This window comes from Solea senegalensis, linkage group LG1 (assembly GCF_019176455.1).
Source record: "Solea senegalensis isolate Sse05_10M linkage group LG1, IFAPA_SoseM_1, whole genome shotgun sequence".
Lineage (NCBI taxonomy): Eukaryota > Metazoa > Chordata > Actinopteri > Pleuronectiformes > Soleidae > Solea > Solea senegalensis.
This window is the reverse complement of record NC_058021.1, coordinates 41096479-41119297: the sequence shown is the minus strand read 5'-3', so window position 1 is coordinate 41119297 and position 22819 is coordinate 41096479. Positions and strand designations below refer to the sequence as shown.

Genomic DNA, 22819 nt, shown 5'->3' with positions numbered 1-22819 from the left:
ACAAAAACATACTGCAATTGATTTGTGCCGTGAACAGACGTGAACGCGTGATCACTCAGCTCAATAAGTGGGACATCAGTGTTGAGTAGATTCATTCAATTATGTAATTAAAGCTGAAGCAGAGGTGAGGCTCTTCAGCAGAGTGAAGGTTAAACATGTCGCCTCCACACACACACACACACACAACAGTCTCACATCTTCCCTTCATTTATTAGACATTTCACAAATAGCAGTTGAAAATGTGCAGCTGACTTTCACAAACACTCCCTTTAAATGGATGTAACCTCTTTATTTTCTTGTTGTTCATCATCAAAGCAGACACAACTCGTTCATGTATATAATTGATGCTCTGCTTTTGTGGCATCAAGTGAACTTCAACCTCATCGGCATCACGGAGCCATTTAACATGCAGTGCACTGTTTGACCCAGATCTAACAGGGCTCATGATTGGTTGTGTCAAGGCCTGCAGGACGTCACAGCCAGAGATGGAGCTCATTAGTGAGGGGAGACGAGGAGGACATCAGCTGTGTCTCAGTAGTCAAGGCTGCAAATGTGAAGTGTGCAGCTGGAGACACAAGTTTTTAGATGTTTAAACCCACACAACTCACGTTATCCACCTTCTTCTTTTCCTAATAGAATCCTATAATTACAATAATATATCTGATATAAATATATCTAAATTATATTATTTATTAGTTTTGAAGGACCCTCCAGTTATCATTATTATTATTATTATTTTAAATATTTTATGTTATAGTAGAAGAAATAGAGTTGCCAGCATGTGATGTATCAAACATGGACATGTGCGATAATTTCCCTTTAATCTGGAATATGATTTACAAATATAAACGTGTCTCCTCACAGATTTATGATTTGAACAAAAGACAGAATAATATGTACAAAGAGACTCATTTAAACACTATTTCAACCAGTGTAGTCAAACAAACCTGCTAAAGCTCCTTAAATCTTCTCTTTAATCCACAAATTTAAATTCTTCAGAACTTCACCCTGTTAGAAGAATGACTTATTAAGTCCCTGTCAATATTAAAAGATAAAAAGCTTCATAATTCTATCATATTTTGGGGGTGTATTTTATTGATTGATTATTTTTTGCATTTGCATTTGCGTTTGGTTCACAATTATCCAGGTTCCACAAATGCATCCTTATAAAACACACATTTACTGAGAAGCATCTCGATCTTAATGTGTAAACATCATCAGTACGGACAGATACCATATCTACAGTAAATCTGAAATCAATACCCGGCCCGAGGGAGTCATCAGACACATCAAACATAGCACTTCTCAGAAATGAACGTCGTTCTTTGTCTGCAACACTGTGATGTGTTGATGTGTTGTGATGTTACATCTCCTGCTAGTGTAGACTTTAAAGACTGGGGTTCAGAACGTAGCACAGACGCCGCCGCCGCCGCCGCCGCCAAAGCACGTGAGGACGGAACAACACAGAGTTTGTACAAAGTGGCACGACGAGGAAGCTTCTGCTCAAGGTTTTATTCCATTTGGGATAATTCAGTCACACACACAAACAAACAGAGGCTCTGTCTTCCCATCATTCAAGTCATGGGACGCTCGCGTCACAGAGTTAATGGTGAACACGGGTTCAGTAGAGGAAGTAGAGGTGAGTGAGGGGAGGGAGATGAGGTCGGTGGTGTCACTTAAATAAGTGGGATTGTGGGCTCTGCACTTCCAGTTCATCCAAGTACCAAAGGACAATCCGATGACTTAATACTGATTATTTTCTCTTCTACCTGATTCAAAATCACAAAAGGGCAGAAATATCACAGACAAAATATCCACAAAGACACACGAAACGCATCCAGCTCAGATTGCCATCATTTCTCCAGAGAGGTGAGGAAGTCGATGCCAAATAAGCAGCGTTTGGTTTGTCGCCACAATCTGCCGATCAACCGGTTCCGTCTGGGGAAAAAAGAGCACCACCGCTTCCACGTCTGAGCTTAACTTTACTGGCCACAGGAATCCAGTGTGAACAATTAATCACCTGTCCACCATCCAAGCTGCTCCGAGCTGTGACTGCAAAGAGCAAGAGAAATCTGTACATCTTTTTTTTTTTTTAAACATGTTTTAACTATCTTCAAAACTTCTGTAAGTGCAACACCTGCATAAACTGTCCCATCACTGAGTGGAAATCTGACTTTATTTCATTTTTGTCCAAAACTGCTTGCTTGGTCCACGTCGTCGCTCAATCGAAAGCAAAGGAAAAGAAGTCAAAGCGTCCTCCTGTGAGCCTCTACCTCCCGAAGATGCTCTCATACTCAAGCAGTATAACTTCCACTATCTGGTTCTGGTAGACCATGTGGACCGCGATGTTGCCCGTCTCTGTCTCAGGTCGCAGCAGCGTGGGTCCGAACACGATGGCCACGCTCTGAGTGGTCATGCGGTTTGCCTCCCCATGGTCAATCACCCTGTGTGTGTGTGTGTATGTGTGTGGGGGGTGGGGTGGGGCAGAACACAAGAGATGTGGATTAGATGTGTTATAACTGGCTTAAGTGTGTTTGTGTGAGTGTAGCAAACAAACAAAACAACACAAACTATGCAGCTCTGCAGGCAACAGAATAATAGCCTTTTTTAAATAGAATCTACATCCTTTGCATGTGGATGCAAAAAACAATAACATACTCATAGAAAGGAGGGGAGGGGGGGGCAAAAGAAGATTAAACCCGCCTGCTGGTGTACGTAGACTTCTATACACTGAATGTCAGGCTATAAATTCTCTCAAGGAACACCAATTGTTACGTGCTGAATTACAACAAACCATATAAATGCAAATTGGAAACGGAAGAGAAATGTCATTGTGAACATATGATTGCCGGTGACTCCAGAGAGCTAAGAACGCACATTAAAACCTGCTTTTATGTTTTGCCCACAGGCCGATCACGTGTGTGGAAAAGGGCAAACACCGAAAGCAAAGACTGTGTGTGAGAGTCAAAGAGCGGGGTAACTCAAATCATGTAAGTAAGCTCTGATGCTGCGGTGGATCGGGCTGCACCGGTATCACAGTACTCAGGTCTTACTAGAAAATTACAACTGAAAAACACGATGACAGCCAGTCTTTTAAAGATGTGTATATATATATATATACATATACACATATATATTAATACAAAGAAATGTGTTCAGTTTTGTTATTGTTCAGGCCGTTGGATTTGAAATCATAAATAATAATAATAAAATGTATTTCTGAAATGAAGCACATTGGTGAATGTGTTGATTCATTTACTCAGAAGGTAAATAGTGTGATCACTTGTTCTTATTTAATCACTGATTCACCATTGACTTTGCACAGTTGTGAGATTTTACATACAGAGTTCACTGTTTACACCCCCATGATATTGGTATGACCCACTCTTGCTGTGGCATGTTGTTAATTAACCAATATTAGTCCAGGGGAATATTTTAATCTAGACTATTATTGGTCTGCATTCAACCACTTTCCATTTTAACTATAATAAACCTCACAAGTTTGTAAAGTAATTTGCTTTAGAAACACGGGCAAAAGTTTTCTTTTTCATTTCTAAAATATTTGATTTAAACTAATAAATGAATAAAGTTTAATAATTCAAGTTTTTTGGTAAAAAAAAAAACACCTCTAAAAAAAATGCATCAAATATGTTTTGTTTCGTTATTAATAAATCATAACATTGATTTATGTGATTTATGGAGATCATCACTCTGTGAGGTACATACATGTGTGTAGTGCAGTCTTACCTCCGCAGGTGCTTGAATAGGCTCTGCATTGTGTCGTGGTTGGGTTTTGGCAACTTCTTGATCAAGTCTTTGATTGAATTTACTCGCTGCTTGTAGTCCGAGCATTCTGAGGCAGCAGCAAGCAAACACACACACACACACACAGGGCAAGTCAGTGATCGCACAAGTGCACAGCACCCTCTTGTGGCCTTTATCACAGTGTAGTATTAGAGTACAGTGAGGATACTCACTGATGGCATTGACAAAGTCATTGAAGGATCCGTATGTGAAGAGAGGCTCAGGGAGTTCCCTGAAGAACATCTTCAGAGCTCCAGTGGTGACGTGGATATCTTCCCACTTACTGTCATTCAGATCCACCTTCTCGTCTGATACAGGGAGGAATTTTATTTTCAGTTTCATTTTCAGAAAAATTGAAATCCTGACAGGTGTGCAACGGATCACATGATTGACGGTTTGGATTGGATCATTTTTCAAAACATAACAAGAACAACACTTCTTATTAATATTGCTTTCAATTTCTTGCCAATGTCAGTTGAAATAATGTCAAAGTAAAGTCACTATTTAAACAATTTGAGACATTAAACATAACAAAATAGCTTGTGTGCACATCATCAGAAATCGCTCACAATGTCCATCCAATGTTTAAGTCAAATCTTAAATAAAAATAAGAAATAGAAAATGGATGGATGGATGGAAACTTCTATATGAGACATTATTTCTTCATTCCTTAAACATGAACAGTAAATATTCTATATAAAAGCCTTTGGGCCTCTGCAGGTGCCACATTTATGCTGGTGTGACTCTCATGGAGGGGCGTGTCCGCAGCGCTGCACACCACACACTGTTCATGTGACAAACACGCCCCATTTCTGCGATATCAACACAACCCGACCACCGTTAGTTTGTGATCCGTTGCACCAACACTTCTCATCACATGCAACCGTCGGAAAAGACTTTACCGTGATTCACAGCAAAGCGAAGCTTCTGTATCACTGCCAGGTTCCCACTCACTCTGTACAAACCATCAACACTGAGACCTGCAGGACGACAGAGAGAGAGAGAGAGAACATCCATCTGATGAAAGACTGTGATCACACACTCTGCATCACCTCATGCCGTTTGTTAAAAAGTTTTCGCTCGATCACACAACAGTCTCGCACCCACAGTCTTTGCACATTGGGTAGAAATAGCACAACTCACGCTATTTATCTAGAAAAAAACAAGTGAAAAATGACATGAATGAGTAATGATCAGCTGATGCAATGTCGAAAACTGTGCACACCAACAAACCTCGGCACAGCATATTAACTAAAGATACTGTATATCTCAAAATTGCAGAAATGGACATTTGCTTTATTAAATGTATTACACTCAACATTAAATGACATATTTTTAAGCTGTTTTAATTACAGTTATCCTCGTCATTATTTGCTAAAATGTTTTTATTGTGTATTTTATTTTATAGTACACATCATATTATAACAAAACAAGCAATTCTGTCTAATATCATAATGAATATCTTATATAACACTTTTTTTCCTCTTGACCAGACTAGATGCTCATTGGCCGCCAGGTCATTTGAGATGGACACGCTAATTACTATAAACTAAAGCTACCAGCATCATGTTTGTGACTGTTTTTGGTAATTATTATTGAAATCATATTACCACATTGTTACTGTGCTGTAATGTGTGTTACAGTTCCATTCCTAATCCTCATTAACAGACAATGTGGAGGATGGAGGCAAACAGCTGCTGTTCTCACCTGTATTTTCCACATGATCGATACACATTTTGACAAAGTTGGGCACCCATGTGTTTTCCCGCTGGCACAGACTGGTCAGGCTGCACCCAAACACCTGATCTGTGAATCAGCCCAAAACAAATCACCGTCTGCTGTTAAACATTCAACCGAACATGAAGGTGCAGAAAACTGTTCAGTCTAAATACCTTTGATGTAGCCTTTGTCTCTGACCGCCTGATACGTGGGTCGACGCGTGAGGAACTTCTTGAGTTTCATCCGGGTTTTCTTCTGGTCAGACGAGTCCATGCTCAGCGATGTTTTCATCACTGGAGAACAGGCAGACAGATTATGAGCATAATTGTTACGACACGGGCTGTTTTCAGACATTAAAGCAATTCCAGAGTTTGCTATTCAGGCTTTTCAAGGACACAGAACACGAACTTGCTCACTGAGAATTTTCCCTTGGACATTTTCAGGAAACGTGACTGTGAAGCTGGTGAAAAACGTTTGAGCTACAGTTGCATTCTCATACTGAGACCCTTTCAGTGTCAGATCATCACACCTCTGTTCTTCTTGGAGTCCCGGTGTTCTTTCTCCTTGTCTTGTTTCTCAGTTCCAGGAGACTCAGGCATGTCCTCCTCAATGGCCTCATCGGACTCCCAGACCTGAACGGGGATCAGACTATTATATTCAATATTCAATACATGGACTATAATTGTTGTTTCAAGCATTTCTTTTTTCAATTACCTTTAAGTTACTTTATTATTTGTTTGGATTAAAGTTACTGTAGAGATAAGCTCATTGTAACTGTCTCTATTTAATCAGCCACTGATAAAGGTGAGTTTAGGCTGGATGTTAAGGTTATGAATGCAATCGTTTTATTCTAAACTATAATGATAAAATAATCAAGTTTCCAGTGCTATACGTCAAACGAAAGTATTCAAATCAGCTAAAGTTATAATTCATAGATAAATGAGAGAAAGGAGATTGTACACTTCATCGTAATATTGTCTGTAAAACATCACCTCTGTATAATTTCAAGCATTTGCTCTTATGTGGAGAGAGAATTTGAAATAAATGAATATGAAAACGTCTCCTCACATGTGTGTTGATGGTCTCTGTAAGAGCCCGGTACCAGTCATGGATCACGCTGTCGATCTCTGACTGGATCAGCAGTTCTGTTCCCTGACGCGTCTTTAGCTGCAGAAGCGAGCGTCAACATTACTTTACTTGATTTATGATGAAAAAGTCTCAAGTGGACCACAGAGCAGATACCTCAATGACATGTTTCTTGCTGGACTTGTCCTTGGATGCCCAATCCACAGACCCGCCTCGTAGATCCACCATGAACTCAGGCTTTGATTGGTTGCTGCCGAACTTCTGAAATCAAACAGAAATCAGGCTCTGACTCGATATGACGAGAACGTCTTTTTATAAATGAATAAAAGTTTAATGTCAAATCCATCTGTAATGATTTATGTTACTGAAATCACAACACACGCACGCACACCTTTACTGTTGTGTTAGTTCTGGTTGTTATCGTCACGTGCAAGTTAATGAACAACAATCCTTTTTCTTTACATTCTAATAAGATCATTGGACCTAAATTGAGAACATGGTGTTGTGACGTGAACCTCCTTGTTTTGAATGGTGTTTTGTAATGAGACATAAAATGACCATATTTCATCACACATTACGGCAACATAATAATACTGTGCCGTGAGAGTGATTACACTGATTAACAATGAATAACAAGTATATTCACAATTAAAATTGCATAGCTGCGAACCTAAAAGACCTCACAGATGAAAGTGGAGAAGAAGCTGAAGACAGATGATATGTGGAGTAATTGAGCTTCATCCAATGTACAGATTTCTCTCTCTCTCTCATACATTGTTGGTGGATATATATCTGACTTTTCCGTCTGTTGCTGACACACAAAAGCGAACTAAATAGGTTCGATGGTCACAAAAACAAAAACCGCTCGTCATTTTCAAATGGAAATCGCAATTTAAAACAAAGCAATTAGCAAATTCCAAAGGCTCCATTTTAGAATACGTTATGCAGCGTATCTCAACCAGAGTATATGATGATATTCATGAGAGTTTTGTGTTGTATGATCTCTACAACAGTGAATACTGCACTGAAGTGTACTGAAAAGTTATAATACAACATTTATCAAATCACAATTGCGATTATGTATCAACTGAAACGTCCTGGTAACATACGTACACTCTTTAAACGCAACTGGACATAAGTTTTACACATTTGACATAAAACTCTTTCAAAAGTATGGATTAGTGCAGCATTAGGGTTCCTGTTTCAGTGTCACAAATGCACACAAAAACGTCAGTGTCTGAGTCAACAGCAGGAGCAGCAACACATGCAGAGAAAAGGGCACATACAGCAGCCGCCTGCACAGGCCTACAGTTCACAAAGGCGACAGCAGGGCGGGGCTTGACTGAGCGCCTCCAGTTGCTAAGGAGAGTGAGGAGCAGCTCTGGGATGGAGCCACTGTGGTAGTAAGACTTCAGGGATGAAAGAAGGAGAGGACAGGTAGAAAATAAAAAAAACAGGATGATCACAAGGAAGGGAGAAACAACAGATGAATGGAATGCTGGGAAAATAGAGAGAATTATTTCTGGGGGCTGATGGGATACCTACCCAGCTGGTGCTGGCCCCCTGACCCTTGGCAAAGAGCAGAGTGGAACCCTGCAGCACTGTCCACGACGAGGTCCAATTCTTCCTGTCGATCACAATAAACAAACAAACAAACATTGAGTCTCGTGAGGTTAAACACACGTGAGGTTCTTTACCGCCGTGGAAAAGCTCATTCCTACCTGACTTTCTTTCCATTTTCAGTGATTTTGGTCACATTGAGGACGCCACACTTCTCTGAAGGCTGCGGAGGAAAATGCAGAAGCTGATTCAAAAAAAGTTGCTTGAAACAAACACACACAAACACACACACACAAACACACACGCTAATGCTTGAGAAGCGAATGGGCATTGTTGGAAGCTGAGGCTGTGCAGGGGAGGAGCAGAGCAAGAAGGTGTCCGATAAATGACAGACGCTGAATGGAAAGTCGAGAAGGTGAATTATTAGATGTGCTGTATTTGCATGTTGATGGTAAGTGCAGTGCATGCTGGGATACTAACGGTCGAGGGGTGCTTAGGAGATGAGGGGCAGGAGTCAGAATCTGGAGAGCTCTGCCTGGGCACTGGAGAACCCTCCTATTAATAAGAGACACAACATGAGGAGTTGCCTAAAGCTACCCGCTAACAACCAGACACACAAAGAGCATGATGTTAATTTGCAGGCTAGGATTTGTAGAGTTGAAAAAAAACATGCTTTTGATCTTAATTAAGTGTAAAGTTCATTCTTCCTGATTATCTGCAGGTGATCAGTGAAGACAATCAATCCACGACATAAACACATCACACGCCCGTGATCGGGTCAATACATCGGTTTGGCGTTTTAACCAGAATAGTCTTTTAAACACAAAAGAATAAATAACACTGGACATTTTGATGGACAATGAATCAACACAGTTGTCTGCTGATTAGAAAAGTGGCCGAAGACTTTGTTACCAACTTTATCTCGGTAAAAAGAGAGACCAAATCTCCTCTTGTGTGAATTGGAGGCGATCCGCCTCAGTTTGAATGAGAACTGCAACAAGACCACCACACAGTTAACCTCCATTGTACTGTATGATATGTGTGTGTGTGTGTATACACATATATATATTTTATTTTTTTTCATTTGCTAAATGTACTATTTGTTCATGTCAAGGGAAGAAAATAGTATATATATAATATGTGACCAATGGTTTGAAATCGGTTCTTCTTATTGGGTTTTTTATTTTGGCCTTAATGACGGATTAACATGTCTGTGGTGGAGGTTTCAACTGATTTGCTTCTCATTCTCTTTGAACGTAACAGCGTCCAGTGTTGCTGAGCTGCATTGTGTTGTGTGTGGCAGAAATGTAGAAATATAGAACCTTTTAACAATACACAACCAAAATCTGAAGCCCCCCCCCTCCTGGAGCTATCACCCTCTTTCCAGAACTCCCATTCAGTACGCAGAGCTCTTCACAGTGTCTTACCTTGTCATTGAGGTCTAAAACATAAGTGCTGTGTCTCCACTTGGTAAGGACGATGGGCTCCTGCTGCTGCTTCCTCTCCAGACTGTGACTCTTGGGAAACTCGCCGGACTGAGGGGAGATATTGTACTGCAGAGGAAGAGAGGAGAGTTCTTCAAACAGTTCTTCACCTTACTTCCTCTGCCCTACCTCTCCTTTGACTGGACCCAGCACCATTTAGCAGACAGAATGACTTGACTTACAAAAGAAAGGTAGTTTTCACATCTCACCTTGGGCAGTTCCCATTCTGACCTGGATCCATCAGCACTGTAGTAGTAAGGTCGTCCCTGTTCATCCAGATGCTTTATCCACTGTAAAACAGCAAAAACTCTTATATAGACCGTCTCGAGATTGAATGGTACGAGTGTGTCAGAAAACACACTCGTACCATTCACTTGTACAACAGTCCGACACATACACACACAAAACGTTTTCTCCTGCGATGTTTGTATACAATCAAAGGGTCTATAACATGGAGCTATAGAGACTTTTCTTTGCACCTTCTCCTGCGTGTATTCAGACACGTAGAGGGTGTGTCCATGTTGATCCAGCTCCTCAGACCAGCCTCTAGGGGGCGACCCGTACTGGCTGTCAGACTGACTGGAGTGGGTGCTGTGACAGTTTTCCTCTGAGGACAGCAGCTGTGCAGGACAGACAGAGGACAAGGAGCAGAGACAAAAGGATTAATGGTTTCAAACACAGCATCATACACAATATATAACACAAATATGTGACATTATAAAATTGACTGAAAAGAATCACAGCGAAATTAAATATGGCTTTGTCTGTACCTTTACATACACTCTGACATTATATCATTCTCTGGTATTTTTTAACCAGTATGTTTGTATGTATGTATGTATATGTATATGTATATACATATATATATATATATATATATATATATATATATATACACATACATATACATATATATATATATATATATATATACACATATATATATATATATAGATCTGTGTTTGTAATTATTTCAACAGATTAAAATGAGTTGACTGATATATATATATATATATATATTTTTTAAGTTGATTATATTCCAATAATTGCTCTATAAACTGTAGTTCCCCCACCCTTTATCTCTTGCAACAAGCTAAACCACCACACGGGGGCAGTGTTGGCTGGTTAGATAGGAAATGACAAACTGACAGGAAACACACATCCCCATATCAAAGGAAATGAGCTCCTTTGGTTTGACACCTTTAGAAACCACAACACCATACACTCACCATAGACTATTTCCTGAACACTGACAGCCAGAGTTCATGTATAAGCTCTGTATGTCCTTAAGAAGTGGCATTTTAACTCAAACTTATCCTAACTACACATCAAAATCCCTATTCCTCTTCATATCTTATTCATTAGCTGCAAAAGAGCTCAAAGATAAATGACATCCCTCACCTCGTTCTCCACTGACGTCTGATTGTCTCCTCTGAAACTGCTGGTGCTGCCGCTGGCGTCCCTGGTGCGCGGCGGTTTCCACGTGCGTTCTCCAGTGGCACGGTTGTAGTAGAAATGCCTGCCGCTCAGGTCTTTGTGGGTCTCCCAGTCACCCAGGATGTGGAGTGGCGATCCTGAAGGGACGGGCGGCAGGCTGGACTGTGAGATCTTCAGCTCTTGGAGGTTGGTGTAGACTGGTGAATCGGACCGGCCCTGACCTGAAGGCGACGTCGTCTAGAGGAGGAGGAGGAGGAAGAGGAGGCAGGTGGTCAGATTAGCAACTCAATGACGACAGACGAATGTGGCCATAATATTTATTTTACTTTCTCCCACAAAAACATCTCTCACTCTGAGATCTCCAGATACTGTGGAGTGAAACAGGCTGAGCTGCTTTTGTTAGTTGGAATGACCTAAACCAGACAAAGTTTTGTGGTCTGCTTGGCATTGAATCAGAATGCAGTCCAATTCTACTGGCATCCTGAAACCAGATGGAGCAGTCACAAAAACAATTCATCTACCGAGTAAAAGACAGACACAAGTGCTTTGAGCATAAAGGACGACTGGTATTATCATGAAAACCATATAAGGAATTATACGATTGAGTTGCCTTTGTGTATGAAAAGGTGCTATATAAATAAAGCTGCCTCGCCTCTGAGGACAGGCCCATTTTGAGGTTTAGTAAACATAATAATCTTTGCTTTTTCTTAATTCTGACATTGTATGGACCAAACAACCAATCAATAATCAACAGATTGATAAAAATGGCATTAGTAGTTGCAGTTCTAACCTCTATACAGAAACAAAAAGAGGAAAACACTCACTGCTCCTATTAACTAAGCAAACAACACCAAACAGAAGTGACTTTAAGAGAAGTGACAGGTTTTTGTGCACAAGTCTTTACCGAAATAGCAGGTGACGGCAAATACGCTTTCCTGACTGTTTCACTGAGCTCTACATCACGTGTTACACTGGCAGACTGTAACACGTGTCAAACACAACACACTTTTGTTCTATCTGGAAACGAATGGAACAGAGTTCTGAGAGAACAAAGACACTGATGGCTGCAGCTCACAGGTTCTCCAAACTAAAAAAGAACAGTTACAGGACATGAAATCCATCTGTGCTGGCAAAGCATAGTGGGGGGGCAAAGAGAGCCTCATATTTTCACATCCATCCCTATCTGATGTGTGTGTGTGTGTGTGTGTGTGTGTGTGTGTCACCTTGTTTCCATGGCTGCACACAAACACTTCGTTATCATCCTCCCCGTGTCGCCTGTAACCTCTGAATATACTGAATCTACGATGCATGACGATGCACCGCGGCCGTCCAGTGTGACAGGACACACTTCACTTCACACACACACACACACACACACACACACACACACGTATCAACTCCCTCTTCTCTCTCTGACCTGAGTGCTGTGTAACTGTCCAGATGAAGGCAGGAGGTAATGTGAGACAGAGGCAAACAGGAACAGGATATTTCTACCTCACAATCACACACACACACACACACACACACACAATTGACACAATAGGAAATGGTGAAAAAACAAAAAAAAGCTTCCTCTGTCGGCGTGTGTTTGGGACGCAATTCACATATTGACGGACATGTTAATAGACAAAGTAGCAGCTCGGACTCTAAGTTCAACTCAGTGCGTCCAGGGAAGATGACACCACTGATCACTGATGTGCAACTGCCCCATTCTGCACACGTCTTTCACCTGAACAAACGAGCAATGAGAAGGAGAAGTAGAAGAAGAAGAAGAACCCCTCTAGCCCTCAACTACCACCTCATCCACTACACTACACCACATACCACTACATCATCTACTTCCTGGAAAAATGGTTGTAACGGATCTTTCAACGCGGTCTGGGTTTCGAAAACTGACCAAATATTCACCAAGGGGAAGTAGTGCTGTGCAATAATTTAACCACAATTATTCACTACCGTGATAAATGACCTTCAGAGTCTGCAGGCCAGTACAACACAAAGTGCATGATGCAGCATCAAAACGGTGTAGGGCGGGGTCAGCCGGCATGGAAATGAGAGATTCATTCATCTCACTGGTTTTATGGAGAAAGCAGTGGAACTGATGACAAGTCGCTTGATAATGGAGCCCAGTGTGAATATGCTCTGCTACATGGAGCACAGTTTACTGCCGCCCCTGGAACACCATCCCTCCACCCCCTCTGTACCTGTGAACTAACCCATCAATTATTCTGTGTCTGTAAAGAAGTGGAGGTCAGAGTGAGGGCAAGCAAAAAGTGCAAAGGGGCTGTAGTTTGGCTCTAAATCCACTAGGTGTCCCCTTTAGACTGTAAAGGGAGGAGTCACGGACAGGGGGTGCTGGTGAGTGGGTGGGAGTCTCCTTTTGAATGCATCTTGCCATGAGGAAAGTAGTGTGAGGGGGAGGGGCTGCAGCTGGTGCACACATGGCAACACACTCTGCAGCATCTCCATGCATGAACACATTAGCAGTGTCTGGGCAGCATGAGTCCACAGAGGAGCAGCTCAAACACGTCACTAGTTTTGTGTTATCTCACTCAGAGCTGTCGCAGAGTCACCTCGCTGATGCAGCTCGCTGACAAACTGCAGAGGATTCACAACTACTCTGCAGCTGCTGCTGCTGCTGCTGCTGTGTGTCACTGAATACATCACATTATGTTCTAAATCTATAACATACAGCTGCTTATAGAGCTGCGACTAACAACTAGAGCTGCAACTATACGATTATTAATCGTTTGGTGCATAAAATATCAGAAAACCTTAAAAAATGTTGATCGGCGTTCGTCAAACCGGGAATTGACGTCTCATTTTGTTCACAAACCGAAATAATTGACTTTCCGTGAATTCTTTATTATCCAGAGCAAAGAAATGAAGAAAATATTCACATTTAAGAAGCTTAAACAATCGGAGATCTTGTTTTAATCATGAAAATGGCTTCAAACCGATTCATCGACGATCAAATTAGTAGTCGATTCATTTAGTAATCGAGGAATCGCTTCAGCTCGAGCTGCTTGACATAAAAAGTTATATCATCAATCAAATCATGATCGTACTTTGTCAGAATATTTAACGAAGCACAAAGACACAGTTTTACTGACCTAATCCTTCTTGAAATGGCCATGACATTACACTGAAACAATAGTGTCATCATAGATGTGTATAGGAATTTACCTGTAGGTGCAAACATAACACACAGTTTCTCCTTGAAGGAATTCATGAGACGAGTTAAAACCCCGTCAACTGTCACACTTCCAACCACCTGGAAACATAACACACAAATAATATGACTGGAAATTCTGTTCATGATTCTTTCAGACACACACTGACGTCCAGAAACATTCCTAAAACGATCCAAATGGGCCGTGTGTGAGAACATCAATGTGCCCAAAAGCTGCTGCAGACGTTTAATTGAACGTCTGTGCTCCCTCTGCCACCAATACCTGCTTTTCTATAGTCTTTGACGATCTTTAGAAATCACTGCAGACAGTGGCTGATATATGATGCAAATGTTTTAAAACATAAATAAGTTAGATCACCACTTAATTAGATAATAACCAGCCGATGCAGATTATTTAAAAAAGTTAAATAAATACTCCCTTTTTTTTAAAATCATCAATCTAGAGGAGAAACATTTAATGTTAGAGGCTCCAAACATGATTAAATAATAAGGAGAAATGTTTCACTTCCCTGTGAACACTTATTTATTCAGTGTTGAGTTGAAATGGTCCATCGATCATCCTTCACAGCTGGTGTCTGCATCAGTGTCAAACCTCAGTGTGCTTTCCCCATTACTAACAACATCACATAATGTGATTTTGGACTTTAATTCGGAAAGGAAGTGTGGTGGTGGTGCGCTGGAGGGAGCTGCTGCATCTGTGACCATGGTGACACTCAGCCAATCAGGTGGTCACGTACAGAAACATTTGAAGATAGGTCGCAGCGCAGGGGAGGAGCATCTCCAAACCAAGTGCATGAATCCGCTGCTGCCCTCCTTAAGTCCTCCGTCATCTCTGTTTCCCTCTGCCCCCCTCCCAGCCTCAGCCAACACCCCTCTGCCCCCTTCCATCACCCACTCTCTCTCCTCCCTGAAAGTATGATGCTGATGGCGGTTGCATCCATATGACCAGATTAAATTACACTTCCACCCCACTGGGCGTCAATCAGACAGCATTTGCCCATTATCAGATTTGAGACATTTCACAAGCCAAACACCCCCCCCCACCACCACCACTCTCTGCAGAGACTGACACATTTCACACACACAGCTCCTCACTTTCCCTTAGCAACAAGCTCCAGCCTTGCACTGCAGTTCACATGTTAAAAATAAAAAGACTAAACAGTAAATGTAAATGGACTTGTCCAACATGCACATGCATGCACATGCATGAGTCAGTAAAATATGTTTCCAGGATGATTTTTAGGGGAAGTGCAAACCCCTGCAAACCTTGCCACGAATAGTGAGTCAGCATTTTTTTTTTTTTCTTTTTTTACTCGCTGGGATGACAACAGCTACTTTCATTTCACGGATTAGAGGATTTGGAAAGGCTCACAAACCTGAACGAGGTGCAAGCAATTAACCTTTTGGTCCGGAGCTGATAGTGCTGAGCTGAAATGTCAGCTTGTGTCTGTGGAAATACAACCCTGTTCGCCGCGGTCAAATATTAACTGGGGAAAAAAAGGCAAGATGAAGCTGTGACATCGAGCAGGGTCCACACACAACCTTCACAGACACGTGAGAAGTGTGCAGAACATGAACATCTCACTGCTGGAAGTTAGATTGATGTTTATGGGTGTTTCTATGGCTCTACGAGCTAATCAGTGCATTCACTAGGTCGTTTCAGAGAGTTACGAGGGTCTGAAAATGACAGCGGAGATACCATAGACTTATTTTCTTACTGAGAAATTGTTATTTTTCTTTTATAAAACCCAATAAAGTCAAGAAATAAAGAGAAATCTTAGCTATGATCTCCTGTGTGAACGCTGCATTTTAGTGTGGAAAGTCAGAAACAAAGACCTTGACATTGAAAATGATGATGCAATTCCTGAATAGTTCTTTTTCAGTCACGACTCCGTCAACACTAACATTCAGTCCGTTTTAAAACAGAAATCTAGTTATTTTTTCACTATTATTACTGGTTAGTAGTATTTACTGGAACTAAGTTTACACCAATCCATGCATACTCATTGTACATACATGGTCATGTGATTCACATGCAGGTCTTTAGCATGGAAGAAAAACCCAGAGAAGTCATTTGCTTCTCCTCTGGTCAAAGGCTACAGAACCACACTGAGTGACTCCCAGACCCCTAACAGTCTGGTCTGGGAGTCCAGCCTGAGTACTGCCTCCCCCCCCACCCCCCACCCTTTGATTCTGTGCCACCTCTGATACACAACTTTCTCCACAGCCCGCGTCTGTGTTCCACGATCAAAGTGTGAGACGACAGTCAAGCCAGTGGGACGAGGATGACAGAGCTACGCTGCAATCTGTTACCAACACAACCACCCAATAACAAGGCAGAACAGGATGTGATGGATTCTGTGTGCACGATCCTCAGACAGAAAACTGAGATGGAAGGCGCCCAATAAATGAAATCTGGCTCGAAATGTCAAATGACCTGCCAGCGCTCTGACAGCATCCACTTGTTTTGTTCAGTTGCCGACGTTCGTTTGGAAGGAAGGAAATACCGACGACTCTTCAGAAGAGAAATTACGTTTCATTCATGGGACGAGTGTCAAATTCATCTCCTACTAGTTATTTATACCAGTCATTGTCAGACAAAGAGTCTTTCTGTTAAAATATGAGGGTTTTCTGTCACTGTACAGCCAGCGATTACATTCTTACACCTGGGATGATAACGTCTTTGTACCATGTGTGTCTACACACCACAGACACACATGCGCTCACCTTTCCAACTGATTTAAATAACTGTCCAATTTGCAAATTTAAAATTTAATATGTCTTAACTTCAAATGTTTGGATGATACAACTTGGCACAATGTTAAATTCAAACATGTTGCAATTGCACAATTTCTACAGAAAAAAAAATACATGTCCTATGATTTACAAAAAAAATAGAAATAAATGTTGTTTTCTGGGAGAAAAGTTCAGTTTTTCTGCATTTATTAAGCAAATAATGAAGCAAAGATGATCAAAAACAAAGACCCGACATGATTATTCATGGTCACATATTGGAGCATACTGTGGGTTTCTTGGAAACATGGTGCACTGAGGGCTGAAGCAGAGACTTAGCAGAATTCTTCTGTGGCTGGCAGCTGACAGCTAAACCCCCAGCTAATGACTAATCCTGCCCTTATACCTTCAGCGTGATTGGTTCGAGCAAATTACACAAGCTCCCGTTTCCTGTGTGCTGCAAAGGTGGTTGAAGGGGGCGGGGCATAGAGAGAAAAAAAAGACCTGTAGCGTGTTGATGGAAAATGGTGTTAGTCTTTAAAAAAGAAAAACTGATTTACTGCTGTCAATATTTTGTTACATACTAAAATGAAAGAAATAAAAGCCATTTTTACCCATATGGGGTTTTCTATTGCTAATCTGTGCGGCCAGTGGCTGATACACACTTTTTGGGGGTCATGTACAGAACTGTGCAAAATCTCAAGGCAGCATTGTTGTTTTTGGCATTTTGATTGGAATAAAGTTGTTCTTATATATTAGCGAGCTATCGCTGAGTTAAACTCATGTAACATGTAATGTTCAAGCTTATCTTAGATAAACCTGCCGTAATAGACCTTTTTTAAAGCAGATATTTTTTTTCGACATGAAATAGTAGCACAACTACAGGTTTTACATGTTTAAGATGAACCCATGTGCAACGTAATATTATAGTGTATGTAGTGACAAAGGTCTTCTTTAGTATCGCCTATAAATTTGGTAAAAACTCAAAAACAACTGTTTTTAACCTATGACTGTAAATAATAATACTGCACTGGATATATGTTATTGTATGCTAATAATTAGCTCATCAGCCAGCACCAACTACATTATAGGTCATTTTCCACTAGCACGGCACAACACGGTTATTTCAAGTTTCCATTAGCGACAGTACCAGGTATTTAGTACCTGATCTGACGAGGTTCTGAGCGAGCTGAGCTGATACTATACGTGACGTTGTTCAACTGCTGGTCACAGGAAGAGGCACGATCAAGATGTCAGACACAAGAATCAAGCCAATCAATGCCGAACTGGAGATCAGTTAAAACGACTTAACTATCCTAAAAACAATCTCACAAACAATTACCAAGGAAAAGTCTAAAATCTCATCATTTAACAGAGTCTGTTGAATCACAACATCACGAACCCTTTGAGCTCAGTGTCTGAGCTTCAGACACTGACGAGGAAGTACTGAACAAATCTTTTTTAATGAACTGATTCTAATGATTCACTTACACTGAAAACAACTGCTTCACAAGTCACGAGTCACCAGTCTTGTATTCAGTACTTAAAAGTGATACTTGAGCAAAAGTGTAGTACTACTGTGCTTAAGTATCAAAAGTCATTTTCTGATATAAAACGTACTTAAGTATTAGAAGTAAAAGTATTTAAACAAAGTGTTACTATCTACAGACAGGAATAATTGGATGCAGATCTGGGTAACAACAGAAACCCGGAGACAGGAGGCCAGAAACCCGGAGACCAGAGCCTCGGTGTCGGACACGGTCAACAACGAGCCGCCGGTGTGTTTTAAGTCCACTTGGAGCCGAAATCTGTGGCTAACAGCTGAGCGGCTAACAGCTGGTGCCGCTAGCGACAACAGACAGGCATTACGTCACCAACTCAACTTTTACTTTGTAGTAACGAAGATGGTTAAGGGAAATGTGAGTATGAGTAAAAGTACACGTTTTATTAAGGAAATGTAGTGGAGTAAAAGTCACCAGGAATATGAATAACTAATAATTAAAAAGTACAGATATGTGAAAATTCTACTTAAGCACACAACTCGATCAACCACAACAGCGACACTGTATCCATTCAACTCTCAAAACAGAACTATATCAACAGTTTCATGAAATAAAACTGTATTTTTTAATGAATGAGTCCTGTGTGTGTGTGAGTGGTTGAGATAGAAAGGTACAGGACAACTACTCTGTCAACAGTGTATTAACCGATATCTCCATTCACGATTATCCCCATTATAATTCTTCTTATAAATCTTTAATCGTCCCATTGTGATGAGCCCTGACTGTCCTGTAGACTGAAGTGAGGGGGGTTTGATGGGCATGACGGGACAGAACCACAGTGAGACTGATGGCAGGCCTGATGTTATTGATGTTACGCCATATAAAATGCGGAGACACTGGGGCTCTTGGTACAAAGTAACACAATGGTCAGTAAGGCATGAATCACTACAGCAGAGCAGCTGACTATAGAACAAGAGAGGAGGAGGAGGAGGAGGAAGAAAGGACGGGCTGGGGGTTTAGGAGAGGTGTGAAGTGTCACAGGGTTTTAGTTCCTCGTGGAGGGAGTACAGAGGAACACTAGAGGGACAATAGAGAACAATGAAACCACAGTAGGTAGACTTGACAGCTGTGGTTACTGTGGAGAGGAGGTGGTGGTGAGGGAGTTCTGTTCTGAAAGACAGGTGTGACATAACTGCAGGGAGAAGAAACACTCACCTGTCTGCACAGACATGAGAACACACGCATGCGACATGAAATCACCGCCACAACTCTCTGTTCACAGACACAAACCATTCAGGTTCAAGTGAATGTTAATGTCAAGTGCAGTGAAGTGAAGGTCACGTCCCTCTTTCTACTCTCACTCTGAATCAGTCACAGACTCCTGTTGATGCTGAAAGACGACTGAAAACACAAAACCTTAACAGCAGCACTACGAGCACTTTACACAACTCGGACTACGAGTTCCTCTTAAAAAACAACTGTAGACAAACCAGCAGTGTTAGAGTATAATGTTTACAACTCCTGGACAGAAGAAATATTTATAGATGCTTTCTCTAAAAGTGTTCTCTACCAGTTATATACACCACTGTCGTTCCACAGCAACAGTGAATTCATGGTGGATTTAACAAAAACACAGCAGCAAACCTGCATGTCCTGCATCCTCAACTGTACATAAATGAAATCAATATTAAATAATAATATAGTTGGATACTTTCATCTACACAGAGTTTCATTCAAGATCATTTTCTACCATTTTCTGTTTTCAGCGTGCTTTGACCCGTCATGCTGTGACATCACACTGACACGATTTTAGAACATAATATTTTAGTAAATAATATTTACAGATGGTACAAATATAATAGTGTGAATATAAAATTTAAGTGCAGTTTAACATGCAAATAATAATGATGTGCATAGGAGTTACAGAAGTATTTTATTAAGTGAAAACATTAGGTGAATGAAAAACTACTGTTTAATACAAACCTAAACATCCCTCTAAAGAGTAGTAAAATATAAGAACATCATTTTAAAACTACATCCAAGTCCAGTTACTTTATCAATAAACAGTTAACATCCACTGACAATAAGTGACTAATAATCATATGAAGACAGTCAGCGCAACTCGACTGTTGTCGTGACTGGAGATGAAAACAAGACCCATGATCTACTAACACCTGTTCCACTTCAGTCTCCACACGTCCACATTCACTAAGTCCGCCTGAGGACAGAGCACAAACACAGCTACTTACAATGTAATGTGGGCTCCTCAGGTATGAAAACATGGTCCGAAGTCTAAAGACGAGTCTGGCTGGGGCTGAGAGGGATCGGGTCTTCAGCAGCTACGTGGATGTGGTAACAATGGTGGCAACGGTAAAAACCTCACCGCATCCAGACTGTCGTCAGAACAGGAGAGCGGAGGCCTCAGTGGCTGATTAGAGCATCTTAAGAGATCTATTTTGAGCCATGGGGCTCTCCTTAAATAGGAGCACTCATTAGCTGAAGGACCTGAGCCTCTCGCAAACACAGGGAGTGGAAGGAAGAGAGCGATGGAGGGAGGAGAGCGACAGAACATACAGAGCCAAATGAGAAAGAGACGGAGCGGATTGACGGGTGGCCATGCCCAAAATTCACCCATCGGGTCATAAAAAGTCTGAGTTCATGATCCCAGGGTCACACAGACCTGTGGTTCACACGCTCCAGTTACACCGAGCAGTGAAAGCTGCATCAGTGAAGTAAGACGCAAACAAACGTGACGGCTCGATCCCAGGCAGTGTGAGTGAGCGACACAGAAATCACGACAAAAGCCATTTAAAAACGTGTTTTACACGACGAGCCTCAATCATCAAACTGCCAAAATCCACAGCGCTGGAATAGGATTATCTAGATTAGATTTTTGGAGTTTTCAGTTCAATCTGTGACCAGCTGGAAGCGGAAGCATGGCGATCACAGCTGCTCTTGGTGCCCACTGTCAATGCTTCATCCAAGTCTGTCAACACAAAGGTCAGCCAAAAGACACCAGCATGGTAATAGATTAGAGGCATTATCTACCTCGTTAGTCAGGCGGCAGACTGGCGGCTCACTTTTGTTTTCTGTTGTGATGAGCAAGGTGAAAGTGTGTTACGTCTAATGTGGCAGACACACACGGTGCCGACACACAAAAAACAAATACAGACATGAAACCAAAGCCATTTTAGCAGGAAACTGTGAAGCTGTTCACACCCACAGACGTACAGTATATAAGCAGCAGCATATCCGTTATATCAGGCAACTCAACTCTTCACCAGCGGTTTCATATAAAAGTGAGGTAGATGTTCTCAGGGACAGACTTACGCTCATCACCAAAGACACCGAGGATGGCAGTGATAGATCACTGCTCTCAGACACACTCAACGCGAGGGGAAGCAGCTAAGGGGAAGCTAAGGAGAAACTAAGGGGAAGCTAAGAGGAAGCGAGGGAAAAGTTATAACGATGGTTGAGGTTTTTTCCACTTACTGATGAATATGTAATGCCTTGTGTGTGGGTTGCATAGCTACGTAACTTATTGAAGACATAAGTTACGTAGCTATTTTACGTTATATCCTATAAGTATATGCTACATAAATAGCCCAACAGTGGTTCCCCCACCAATGGTACTGGTGTATTGAATGGTTCAGTATTTGTATGTGCTATTATGGAGGATAACGTACTACCAGTGAGAACAGAGCTGCAGCACCTCGGAGCCTCCAAGCACTCCAGCTGCTGCACAACAGGGCATTAACCCAGTGAATCAGGTTAATTGAAAATCAAACACTCAGCAAGGAGGGCTTTTATCTTGCACTGCCATTTCTGCTTAAAGCTACAGCTACAAAACAAAGGAAGATAATGGAAATCTGAGGTGTGAGTCAGTAGCTATGTTTACATGGACACAAATAATCAGAATAAAAGTCTGTCTGTATGTGTATATATATGTATATATATACATACATATATGTATATATGTCTATATATATATACACACAGTGCATAATTTTTCATATATATGTAGATGTATATATATATATATACATATATATACATATATATATATATATATATATACATATATGAAAAATGATGCACTGTGTCCCGTTCATGGGAGTAACGATTCACTTGTCCTACGATCCATAGCCAGCAGGGCGGCCCTCCTCTGTCTGTCCCATCTTTTACTCCAGTATTCACCCAGAGTAAAGTGCCAGCAACAGAAGCACCACTGTAAAGCCATTGTTCGTCATGTCTACTGTCACAGTCACATGCTTGGACAGCATCATCAGCTGGCCCCTGGT

General features: G+C 41.3%; 1 protein-coding gene across 6 annotated transcripts in view; it reads right to left on the bottom strand.

Moving 5' to 3' along the window:
• Positions 1 to 1497: 1497 nt before the first annotated feature.
• arhgap12b (Rho GTPase activating protein 12b) overlaps positions 1498 to 22819 on the bottom strand; it is a 35420-nt gene continuing 14098 nt past the window's right edge. The window contains exons 1-18 of one of the 6 annotated variants that reach the window (XM_044022884.1): positions 12314 to 12475; positions 11055 to 11327; positions 10133 to 10273; positions 9863 to 9943; positions 9597 to 9722; positions 8650 to 8724; positions 8331 to 8392; positions 8155 to 8236; positions 7896 to 8018; positions 6766 to 6870; positions 6592 to 6690; positions 6053 to 6155; positions 5697 to 5816; positions 5512 to 5610; positions 4707 to 4784; positions 3978 to 4112; positions 3748 to 3853; positions 1498 to 2444 (exon numbers count right to left, since the gene is read on the bottom strand). In XM_044022884.1, coding sequence (XP_043878819.1) covers positions 2270 to 2444; positions 3748 to 3853; positions 3978 to 4112; positions 4707 to 4784; positions 5512 to 5610; positions 5697 to 5816; positions 6053 to 6155; positions 6592 to 6690; positions 6766 to 6870; positions 7896 to 8018; positions 8155 to 8236; positions 8331 to 8392; positions 8650 to 8724; positions 9597 to 9722; positions 9863 to 9943; positions 10133 to 10273; positions 11055 to 11327; positions 12314 to 12400 — 2070 coding nt within the window. In that variant the 5' untranslated portion in view covers positions 12401 to 12475 and the 3' untranslated portion in view covers positions 1498 to 2269. Of the gene's footprint in view, positions 2445 to 3747; positions 3854 to 3977; positions 4113 to 4706; positions 4785 to 5511; positions 5611 to 5696; positions 5817 to 6052; positions 6156 to 6591; positions 6691 to 6765; positions 6871 to 7895; positions 8019 to 8154; positions 8237 to 8330; positions 8393 to 8649; positions 8725 to 9596; positions 9723 to 9862; positions 9944 to 10132; positions 10274 to 11054; positions 11328 to 12313; positions 12476 to 22819 lie in introns of those variants that run through there. The other 5 variants (XM_044022860.1, XM_044022861.1, XM_044022862.1 and 2 more) reach the window with 5 other exon arrangements.